Here is a 13,173-nt window from a genome sequence, read left to right on the forward strand (position 1 = left end):
CTCGAGGATCTGGTAATTACAGGGACACTTGTGTAATAATATGGTTCCTTACGAGATGAAAAAGAAGCTAAAAAGTACTGGAGTTAAAAAGATCCTATTTTTACTCTAATATTAGCACAAACCAATACTAAAAGCAGAGTAGATACTAGGTTTTTGACCAAAATTGCGTACTGAGGTAAACAACATAAAAATTCTCCCGATATTTAAACGGAGTACCCTAGATATTTTGACTATACTCCTTTCGTTTTCTTATACTCCTAATACCGACAAATCCAAGTCCATCTTCTTATGCACAAATTAGTGACACCTGAGCTCCTTCAATTTTGTCATCTGTATCCCATCAAGCATATTCTATACTCAGGATCGTCACAATCAGCCACATTCTCAAATATGTTAAAAATTATACCCGCGTATTAAAGATAACCGAGACTATCGCATATACACAGGTTTCATAATTAATGCAATATGGATGTTAAATAATGGGCAAAATTGTGAACGTTACACAAATGATCGATTAAGCTGTCCAAACGCTAGTTTGTAAGGTAAGCCCTGGGATGATTAGATTTCCATCTTTTTTTCCTATAAAAAGAATGATAGATGTTGAATATCAAGTAGAGATATCTTTAATTATTAGTTTTCAATAGCTTTCCTTGTGTAATTTTTTATTACGAAAACGCTGCAATATCCCAATGCAATTTTCTACCATAGAGCTTTCGTAAAGCAAAAAGTGCAGAAACAAACAAGAAACAGCTGTAAACTGATCATTGAAAGGATAACTACTATTTACCCACAGAAGACCTATTCACAAAAAGTGGAATTGAGTTTTTCCCTCGTTTTATCTTGATGCTGCCCTGGCATCGCCTCGGGGCCAAGTCATTCCTCAACATTCATCTTCCAGCCTCCATACATATTTTGTTTGCCGTCTCTCTGATGTTCTATATCCTACCTATCTGCCTACCCTTACTCACACAATCACCGTGTACCAGCCGGCCGTTACTGTCGAGGCCTGAATACTGAAAGCTGAATAGTGGCAAATCGATAAAAGTTATCAAATTATTTATAGCTTCAAATCTAATCCTCTTCCAAAAATGGTTTCTGAAAATCGTGAGAAAAATAACCAAGTCAAATTATTTTCCATTTAAGCTCAAGTGAAAAATAATAATTTGTAACAAAGCAAAACCTTGGTATCATTTATTGTTTGATAAATTTAAAATTTTGTTTTCAAAATAAGGTTGATTTTTTTACGTTTTTACCATCAGATTTGGTTATTTACTTGCTATTTACAGCATCCTTAAAAGATGATGAAATGTGTATTAATGACTTATTGATTTGTCGTTTAATTTGTAGAATTCCATAATTTGTCTCTCAAAAAATTATATTAATTGTTTTGCGGATATTCTGCTCTAATGCTAACTGATAAAGTTCTTCAGTTTTTCAAACCCTTATCAGCACCTCTAATGGTGCATAGGGCACTGCATCATAGAAACGCAGTGTTATCATGATCGTTAACCCATGAAGGAAAGGTGAAACAGCCCTCCGATTCAGGTAACATTGAATTATCATTAAATTGAAGAAAATCACTTATATTTACAATATTTGACCCCCCATAGGAATCAAACCCTAGACCTCCAGAACGTATGCCGAGCGTGCTGATTATTACTCGACGGGGGCGGACAATTTGATAAAAGCCTTTGGAAATATTTGGAAATACCCAATTTTACCCGGTAAAATCTAAATAGAAATGTAATCAAAAGTAACATAAACATGTTCCCGATCGAGAATATTTTATAGCCGAATCAAATATCTATTTAAAGCAAGTGTATTCTTATAAAATCCAGTAACTTTCATGGCAAGAAGTGATATTATACGATGCAGGAATTATTATTCACAGGGAGCGCTCTCATCACCACAGAGACGGTAAAAGCTTATTCTAATTATCGAGACTCGTGAATGCAAAACCCTGTTCCATTGAATTGTAATTCAGAACTTGTATAACATTACCTTATTTCTCATTCCGATGAAGTTATTAGTAGCAGCGCTTGTTGGACTGACATGCGGGAAACAGAAAAGTACTCTCGTGCCTTATTAGGAAGCTTTATCATAGTATAAGTCGGGCAGGCTTATTATTTGTAAAGGAGTCCGTGTATGACTTATTCATATTTTGTTTCTCTTTGTTACATTTCTACAAGGACCTAATCCTTACTTCTACAACAATCCTAATAGAACGAGAGCGTGTCGCGAATAATTCATAATATGATAAATGATACATATTATATAATACGAGTATTATATAATAAGTGTGGTTTATTTATTCTTAATAGTATCATTTATTTGTCCGCCTCCGTAGTGTAATAGTCAGCACGCTCGGTTGCCGTACTGGAGGTCCCGGGTTCGATTCCCAGGGGGGTCAAATAAATACAAGTGTTTTTTTTCATTCCAATATTTATTCAATATTACCTGAAGCGGAGGGCTGATCACCTTTCTTTCGTGTGTTAACAATCAAGATAACACTGCGTTTATATGATGCAGTGTCTTATGCACCATTGGGTGCGGATAAGGGTTCGAATGAATGAATTTACTACAAATTATCTTTATGATAAAGTTATCAAATGGGAATGTGCAAGTTTGGGGATTTACAAAGCTTGAGACTTGTTATTTGCTGGTTGTAGTGATAATTATGTATTGTGAAACATGTCACATAAATTGCAGGTATCTGTTACAATAACATAACTCAAAATCATTAAGCTTGATGTTGGTATATTTTTAAAGGAATACCCACAAAGCTTCTACTTTTAAAGGCTTGTCTGCAGGTAGGATACTTATAAAAGGGGAGAAAATTATAAAAAAAATATCACAAACATCCAGACCAATTTAAAAAAAAATTGAATTCATTTTGCAATTAGTGAGAAACGAACCATCGACGCCAGTTTCGCAGTCGAGCGTCTACCCAACTACGCCACGGCGTCTGACATATCAAAAAATGTTTTTTTATTGAAATTAAAATAGTACAATTTTTTAAATTTGAAAAATAACTCCTATAATTTGAGATAATCCAAATTTGTGAACACGTATTTAGACACACTCAAAACGTTGTAAAAATGACTTCAAAATATGTTATCGTGTCATATGCCTATTTTATTTTCCTTAATTTCTAACTCAAAAATAATAATAAAATAGCAAGGGCATTTGGTGTCATTTAAAATATGTATTAAATATAAAATGATTGAATTATTATAAAGATAGACATATAAAAAGAGCAAGCAGCAGAGTATTTTAGATGAAGTCAAAGGATATTTTCGTAAAATGTTTCTTTTTCATACACACATCCATCAAAATTATCTTCTGTTTGTATCAAAAGACAGACATCTTTGTCAGCTATCTTATTTGTAACAAAATAGAAGAAAGGAGAGCATGTGAGTGTATCAAAGGGAGAAGACGAAAAGGGGAGACGGATGGAACGGAAAAAAATACACTGAGTGTATTTTTTTCAAATCAAATTACATCAAATAGCTTTATCTTACGAATACGTATTTAAATGCGAATATTTTTATTTGGAATTTCGGCGTATTGACTTGTGAAGATTACAGTAGTGCATTGAAGTAAAGCATGGTGTTGGCAAAAGAAGGATGAAAGTAGATTGAATGCAGTCGAAATACACACACAAACGTGCGGCAAAACGTTGTATGATAGGAATGGTGATGTAAGGAAAGAATGCAATGCATTATAAAATTAAGAATGCTGTGTTGGCTGTGAATCTAATAGGTGAAGAATGAATTGTAAAACAAATTTATTAGGTGAACGTGTTTGGTAATAGAGGAGTAAGACCAATAAAATTTGGCATGATAAAGTATTTTAAATACTTGAAAGTGGTCAGGTCAGGAGTTGGAATAATCTGCCAGTATGTATGAGGAGATGCATGAATGTGGAAGAGGCGAAGATTGGTGTGGCGTTTTAGTCGCTGTGTTTGCTCTACTAAAATTTGCAACTTTTACCCCTATGTACATGGATATTTAATTAAATTTATTTCGTCGATTTTAAATAAAATGAAATACAAATCATTATAAATTGTACGTTTATGTCTGCATTTGTACCATAAATATCTTAATTTAGTCAAACAAGAGGTACAAAACGAAAGAAAAGAACACTTCTTGTTCAATTAAATATTAAGAGGAATAGGATACTGCTTATTCTACCAAACAACCAAGAAAAGAAATATAAAGATCACTATCGCACACAATAATCATATTCTTCCGATACCAATATTGTATTCAGCTTCGAGCGCTTTAATAAATAATTGAAATTACGATTCCAATTTCACTACATCCCCAATCCGCCCACACGGGAAGGGCTGGGGGTAGTAATTTTTCACCAAAGCTCATTTTTATTCAGGGCGTACCATATTCCGGAACGACATTTCGAAGGCACCGCAATACTCGGCATCCGTAAACGTTTTCCATTCGACGGGTGGTAAAAATAATTTTAAGTTTGCCAGGTTCAGGAGGCTCCAAGACAAAAGGGTCAAGAGTTTCTTAAACAGCAGATAGTTCTATGTACAATGTCAATGACATTTTTACTCGGAGTTACCTGCTTTTGAATACCCGCTATTGCAGCATTTCTACTCCAACGTGCAAGGGTCCACCCTTGCTTGGTTCTGAAAGACGGTGACGAAGCTAATGTTTTTCGAAACGAAATTCCAAGATAAACTAAAAGAAAAAGAAGACATAAAAAAAGACAGTATTTGTTGAGTAAAGATGCAGGTTTTTACAATGCAACAATTTTTTATTGATCAAAACCACTAGAAAAAAAGACAATTATGGGTTCATTTTTTAACTAGCTACTAGTTGAAAAGTATGACGAATTTCAAATGCTAGTAGATAAACCATACGATGTCTAACGTCATAAAATAAATATCAAAAATGGTTCTGCATTCAATGCAATTATATGATCATATACGTATATTTGCGAAATTTCAAAATTTAACCTGGTACTTGCATTAGTTGATTTATACTCGTACGTTTATTGTAATGATTGAACAGAACCAAATTATTATATTTACATAAGAAACCATAAGATTGGGGTTTTTTTTATTTATCAAATGATTTACCGTGGAGATTTTTTTTATCGATCCGAATTCATTCACATATATTTTATATTTTTTGACTGCACCCTTATTTAATTTTTAAAGGTTAAAAAAAATCACAATAATATTATAATTTTAAATGTGTTAGTTAATGTACTTGTAATATCAGCGTACAAGTCAGAAGAATGTTTCAGTTAGTAAACGATCCTATTTTTTTCAATGGTTTTGAAAACATGAGAAGCAGTTTAGCCTAAAATACCCATTTAGATCGTTTGATCCTCTTGTGGTATTGTTAAAAATAGAATAAAGGTGGTAAATAAAGAATAAGGGTAGATCAAGTAAACTGCATCATTAAAGAAGGGTCTGAACAAGGAGCTGAAAACATCACTTATTTTATTAAGCTTCTTATAAGATAATAATAAAAGCTTAAACATGCGCTTCGAAAAATATGTTAAGGATTACACATATACTATTTTCATTTATCTTTATATCGAAAGAAAACATTATTATAATGTGAATTTGGGCTCTTTAAACATGTTTTGTATTTAAATGCTATAGAGTTTTTTAATTCAAATTTTTACTTAGAAAATACCACTATTTATTACTTAGTTAATACCAAATAGTGGTATTTACTAAGTTATGTTTTTTATTAAAATGGATAGGTATAATTTATATCTGAAGCACTAACATTGTGATTTTCCATTTTATAATTAAAATGTAACTTTGTTTTAAAATCACTAAAAAAACTTTATAGTGATTTTAAAACAAAGTTACATCTTAATTATAAAATGGATAGGTTTTACCACAAAGAGACTGCCGAATCAATTAATGAAATTAGTTTTGTTTATCGGATTTTAAGTATTATCGTAAATAATATATACGCATTTAGCAGTCAAGTTGTTATTTGAAACATTTTAAGTTTCTTTCTGAAGCAATCTGGAAAGCTTATCATTTTTTAGTATTATTTTTAGCGTTTTATTACGTATTTCTTTTAAATAACACTTTAATGACTTTTTTATTGCTAAACTGACATCTTTATTTTTGAGAATTTATAATAAAATTTATCAAAGAATTCATCAAAATAATAATCTAATTATCTGTAAAAACGTTATCTTATTAATTGTAAAAAACCAAGATTCATTTTACGTATTATTATTATTTTACTTATTTCACCGAATAGCATACATTATTTTCAGCTATGGATCATTTTAAATGATGACGTAATGCGGAAGCGTGCTTAATTTATTTTTGAATATACTTAATTGAGCAACAACAAAAAATGGAAGTGAAAATAAGCGACACAGAGCTGCGATAATAATGTCATTTGCGATGGATAACTTTTAAGAACTTTTTCTACGACGATGCATTTATAAATCTTACCTTATTATGCAAGAAAAAAATATGATTTGAAAGCATTGTTGAAAGATAAGACTTCGATTGCGTAATAAAAACAAATATTTAAAGACATTACAAATATTGTTATATGACATTTTTATAGTTCTCAAATAATGTCAGTAATGTATCAAATTAACATTATTTTAGAAGAATATTTCTTTGAACTTACCTATATTCAATTATTCATACCGTTACGTAAACATTTGCCTTACATTCTGCGAAAAATAACATCATAGTGAATTCGTACAAGCCCCACCTGGGAAATAAGTAGTAAAAGCGAGTATATTAAACGGAACGAAAATGTTCGCGTTTAATATAAGAAAAGAAAAAAAAGGTACCTTTGGGAGTCCTTGGCGGGGTTGCTGGCATCTTGCTGGCTAGTACTAGCCATGCTTCATCTCAACAGTCAGTTTGGTTTATTGCCATTAGTTCTTCACTTTGTTTAAGCACTTGTAATGTTTGGAATATCAATCATCCGTTGCATATTGAATTACTCAAAGTCACTTCTAAAGGAAGCAGTCTGTCGTAAAAATGACAGTTTTATACACTCCAGTTGCGAATTCTATTGTCATATACACAGGACAAATACATATTTTAGGAAAAGAAAAAAATATAAAATAATATATTATAATATGTAGGCCTTTATCAGTAATATTAGGATATGTATTAATGTAAGTGTTTTCACTAATTCAATGCTAATTAAATATTTGATTTATAATTTTTTATTCACAAAAAAGACAGATATTTTGTTGTGAAAACGTTTTATCAAATCGTCGTCTCATTTAAAATGTATTCTTTATGATTGATTATTTTTTAAATTGATATTTCATTCATAACAAATTAGTTTTATACTCTCCGTTTTTATGATTTTCAAAAGTAGAAAAATAAAAATATCGAAAAACTGATTGTACAAATATTTCAAACCTCAATATATTTTACCGTTTTACATTTTTTTACTATGTGGTGAGTTTTGTCTTTATTAAATTTGTGATAATTGTTTTAAATTGTTATACAAAAGGAGAGCTACAAAACGTTATGATAATAGATTTTTAATTCAATTTATGTGTTTTATTAAGAATATCAAATCACCTTAGAAATTTTAAAGGGACCTTCAATATGAAACATGAGAATAGTAGTACCCTTCTTCTAGGGGCATCGTTAATCTTTGAGTAGCTCCTTGGAGTAGTTAAATTACAATTACAATATCTGCCGAACTTGTCTGGTTTTCTAGTATTCTAGAGATATGAAAGGACGATTCCAGAAATAATTTGATCGAGGAAGTTGCTAATCGTACGGGCAGGCTACGCCAAAGCCATTGACTGGGAGTCGTTAATCTTACAATTACTTCCATCGGGTGAATGGTTTTATGAACGTTCTAGCGCCCTTTCGTTAATTACTGCCAGACCTGTCCCTCGCTTCTTACAGAAGTCAGAAAATAAACAGGGGCGAAATACTTTGACAATGTGTTAAAATGTTGTGCTCAATATCTCATGACCCAAGTTTCAATGCATTTTACAAAATCAATACGCATTTTAATTACATCAATTTACTAACTGCATTACCAAATTCATAAAAAAGACTAACGATTATTTCAATTCACATACAATCTACTATTAATTACGTTTCCTTTGAATTTCTACGTAGGTATGTAATATTTACAATTTAATAAGAGATTAATTATTCAATTACAGATCGACCAAAAAAAACTCAATTTTTATTTTTTTACGACCTAAAGGTATAATACTTCCAATTTGTTATAAATGTAAAGAAAACGTGTTTTAATGAAAATTTGTGAAAAGCACTTGCGCCCTTTTAAATTAATGTTAAGAATTGGAACGCCGCAAAATTACAAAATGAATAAATGAATCATATTTTTAGTATTTCCAAATCTTTGTTTTAAAATACTGAACTCCACTAAAGAGTTTTTAGTATATCATAAGGGTATGTGCTTACAAAAAACTAATTGAATTCATTCAAATTTGGTACTTAAGTAGCATGAGCAAGATGTTTTCAAATGCAGCATAAATACAACTTCTGAAATTTAGTAGTGTGGTTGTCAATCATGGAAAAAGTGGGAAATGTAACGTGGGTATAAAATGATCACTTAGACCAGCCTATGATCGATCATTAGCCATGTAAATACCCAGGCTGAATGTTTTTTATCTTTGTTAAGATATTAATTTCAAAAAAATCTGGACAAAAATAAAATTGAATTTATTAAAAAATATATATAATATATGTTGCACGATTTATTGATCATAATCAAAAACGGAAGTATATCATAAATATTTTTGACTGAAAGAGAAAACGTGATAAACTAACAGGATGCATTGACACTGAAAAGCACTTCCAATCAGTAAAATAAATTTTAACGAAGAAATTAAAAGCATTTAGTTTGAAGAACATTTAATAGATTCCTGCCCCTGCACCTGTCAGGGTGATGATGTATGGAAGGAAGAGAAGATGGTGTTGAGACGCAATCAACGTCTACTGTCAACAGGCCATTTCTCTTTAAATCGTTTTTTCAGACGTGCCGATTGCGAGTCGTCACGGATTACATAGATATAAGTAGAATTAATCAGCGGGTACCATATTTTAAAACGTGCTAATTTAGGCAAATTTTGAAATTTATTAAAGAAAACACTTGTTCTTTTACCACTTGAGTTTATTTTATGACTACTAGTTTTGGAAGCTAAACTTTCATCTTCATCATGTCTTACCACAAAGTAAATGCCAAAACAATAAACAAATTTAAGTTATGTTAATAAAAAGTTTAGAACATTTTTATGCTTCTTAAAATAAACATTTTTTTAGTATTTCCTGCACCAAAAAGAATCTAAATTCAATAAGACTTAACATATAAGTATTTCGGCATAACAAAGGTTATGCCTAAAGAACCACAATATAGGTAATTAAAATGTGCACGTTTATTTAATAAATAAATGAAGAAAAGGAAGTATTTTTTCGTGGGGATAAAAAATACCTTAAATATACAAGTATGTAAAATTAAAGTGAACAAAGTAAAGATTTTAAATGTTTTGATGCAACGATTGAAATATTCGCTGTTCGTCTGTTTATCTTTCTGAATATATATTTTTTAAATATGTCATTTTCACCGCAAATCAAAACATTTAGAAATTAATGAATGATGTTACATATAGTTATATGTTGTTACAAATATCAAATAATATAACGAGTGAGGTTATTGCACCCAAACATACTGGCTATGATTTTAGGTATACCTTTCCGAGTGTAACAATTTATGAAATTTCAGTTTTGGTACCGGGTCCTACCGTTTTTCTAAATAAAAAGATGCATTTTAAAATAATAAGATTTTTTATATGATTCAAAACCAATATTAATTAAATCGGTTTTCTACCCTTTAATTCAACATAAATATATATTTAACAATGTTTTAAATCTTTATATTTATACGTTTTTTTAAAGCAATAATTTTTAATTAAACTTTTATTTGGTAAACCTCAAGACTATTTTTAAAATCTATTGTGACATGTGTTTCGATAAATTCAGCATTATTATTGAAAACCGTGATATAACCCTAATATAACGAGATGAATTTTCATCAAATTTTATAGTCAGTAACCAAATTAATTAACCGAGCGTAGTTCCGGCGATAACAGTTTATAATAATGAATCCCAGTTGATAACCTTTAGATATTTACTATATGTTCACCACTATGGATAATTCAAACCAAAATAGCTTTGCTAAACTAAGAAGTTAAATTAACTGAATGAAAATGATATGAGTCATTACAAAGTTAGGCATTTACATACCGGAAAGGAAAAAAAATCTACTATTAAAGTTCAGTTTACTGGCTGCTGTTACGTTAATCCTGCCAGTAAATCAACATGATATGTTTGTGTATGTAAAGAAATATTTAAAATTTAAATTTTGGAATTAAAATTTCTTTTGATAGAAGCAATACTAAATACTGAATTTTGAAACAATATTTTATTCCAAAAAAGAAATTCTACGTTAACCACGTAAATCTAAATATAATATATATATATATATATATATATATATATATATATATATATATATATATATATATATATATATATATATATATATATATATATATATATATATATATATATATATATATATATATATATATATATATATATATATATATATATATATATATATATACATAAGTATCATTTTGTAAGGGAAAATCTATCAAGGACCCATAAAGAAAGGTTTATTAATTATTCTCGTAGATTTGGAACAATATATCCAAGTAATTTTGCATTGTATGATGCCCATGGGGTTTAAGCCTTTGTTTAGAACCGTTAAATAGGTTTTGTGAAGAAAGCCTTGTGTTTGAGGGGCCTATTAATAGTTTATGGCTTGATATAAAATCATTCCTTTGGTGGATTTCACTAATAAATCACTAGGATATATGTAATATGTACCCACATATTATAATCAGACAAGATTTTGAACCAAGATTTTACGAAATAAAACTTACATAATTTAATTTTACACTCAATTTTACTAGATTGAAACAGTATTATTTCTTCAAATCAATTATGACACGAGTTTCGATAGAAGAAGTGAAATTTATAATATAAAGAAAATTAAAAATTAAATTGGAAATGGATGAATGTTGCCAAAAAGTGACTAGAGAATCATTTAAAATCATACCTTTGGTGGATTTAACTAATAAATCACTAGGATATAATATATACCCACATATTACAATGCGTTTGATAAGATTTTGAACCAAGATTAAATGAAATAAAATTTAAATAATTAAATTTTACTTGGTTAACTGTAATATTTCTTCAAATCAATTATGACACGTGTTTCAATAGAAGTATTGAAATTTGTCAAGCAAAATTAAATTAAAAATGGATGAATGTTACCACAAAGTGACTGGAGAATCAATTAAAAGTTGTAATGGAATAATTTAATTTCATTTCCGAAAAACATACAATATTTTTAAACGTTTTTCTATTTATTTCAAAAGTACGAAACTTTTTTTCACGATTTCAATTACAAACAGCAATTAGAGTCGTTCACATTCTGTGATTACGTAGTTTTGAAAATCAGCTTAATTGGAAAATATGATTTGACGATGCGTTTAGTTACATTCCGGTGGAATCAAAAACAGATTATTAAGGGAAACAATATGAGTTGATGAAATGATCCATAAAATGAGCACACAGCAAATTATCAGCAATCAACACACTGTCCACTAAACTAGCAAACGTGTGGTCACTGCGATTCACATTATTTAGCGTACTTAATGAATTTTGACGCATTATTTGGATTAATGCCCACATAATGGCACCATTAACAAACAAACAATGGAGTCACTACTTTATTAATAAATATTAATTTCTGCTAGAAAACCAGTATTTATTTATCGAAATATATAAAAACGGTTTGATTTTATAGTGTTCAGAATAAACTCATGAACAGTATTCTTTATAGATTTTTTTTATCTCAGATGCTGCGGAAAATACGAGATTTTTGAGAAAATAATGTATGACTTGTCATTATTAATTAATTAATTAAATAATAATAAATAAACCCTTATCCGCACCCCAATGGTGCATAGGGCACTGCGTCATATAACGCAGTGTTATCTTGATCGTTTTACACATGAAGGAAAGGTGATCAGCCCTCCGCTTCAGGAACCAGTTCAGGGTAATATTGAATAAATATTACAGTGAAAAAATCACAAATATTTATTTGAACCCCCCTGGGAATCGAACCCGGAACCTCCAGAATGGTAGCCAAGCGTGCTGACCATTACACTACGGAGGCAGACAAGTTATTTAAGTCAATTCATTATAGTCAATTAATTAAATTATTAATTATGTAAATTATCATTATGATATTTTTTATGGAGCAGTATTCAATTGAAATTAATGTGTTTTTGTGTTTACCGGTTAGAAGATGTCTGTTAATTGGTGAAATCGGTTATTGATGAATTTATTAAATGTACGAAGTAGACTTTTTAAATACAAATAAGATATTAATTCATTAATTAGGAATACGTCGATCACGAGATAGTGTTCCTTAAGTTTATTTATATCATTTAATAACCGTTTTTAAAATTTAATGGTATAAAAATAATTTTATTTTAAATATTTATTTTTAAAATAAAATGTATTGGTAAAAAGTACACACGTAACTACCGCCAAACAATACCGGCGAACGAGTCGTACTGTCACGAGGAAGCTAGACGCGCACCCCCTGCACACATGCGACGCCGACGCTGGTCGGGCGGATACTGAGGAATGAGGTATGATAGTAGATAGTGGCGTGAGTTGCACGCCCGCCGCGCGCTCCATGCGAACCTCTTGCAGTTTGCAATTCGGACATGGTACGGGGTAAGAAAATCTGATTGGTTTTTAAAAGAAAAAATCTCATCGATTCGAGTCAAATTTTATTACACAAGTTTCTAAAACAATATTTAAATTATAAATAAAATACCACCTCTTTTTTTCCACATGATTTTACTACATGTGGCAAAAAAGTGTTTTATTTATAATTAAATCATGCCTTACCACAAAGAGAATGCCGAATCAATACAATATTTCACAAGCCACTTTTTTACATAAAGTTAGATAAAACATTTTTTCTTTAAAAAAAGATCATAAAAGACTTACGAAAAAATATTACGATATTAATTATTCCGAATTTTTTTAAATATTTT

At 30.0% G+C, this 13,173-nt stretch overlaps 1 protein-coding gene across 2 annotated transcripts in view; it reads right to left on the bottom strand.

Annotated features, from left to right (window-relative positions):
- Positions 1–12,749, bottom strand: part of LOC148303346 (kinesin-like protein CG14535) — a 95,883-nt gene extending 83,134 nt beyond the window's left edge. For both annotated transcript variants that reach the window (XM_088270135.1, XM_088270134.1), the window contains exons 1-2: positions 12,645–12,749; positions 6,814–7,037 (exon numbers count right to left, since the gene is read on the bottom strand). In XM_088270135.1, the coding sequence (XP_088126261.1) occupies positions 6,814–6,866 (53 nt within the window). In that variant the 5' untranslated portion in view covers positions 6,867–7,037; positions 12,645–12,749. The remainder of the gene's footprint in view (positions 1–6,813; positions 7,038–12,644) is intronic.
- Between the last annotated feature and the right edge of the window lie 424 nt (positions 12,750–13,173).

This window comes from Brachycentrus maculatus, unplaced genomic scaffold, assembly GCF_059751285.1.
Source record: "Brachycentrus maculatus isolate JH-2025_06_01 unplaced genomic scaffold, ASM5975128v1 h1tg000372l, whole genome shotgun sequence".
Taxonomy (NCBI): Eukaryota; Metazoa; Arthropoda; class Insecta; order Trichoptera; family Brachycentridae; genus Brachycentrus; species Brachycentrus maculatus.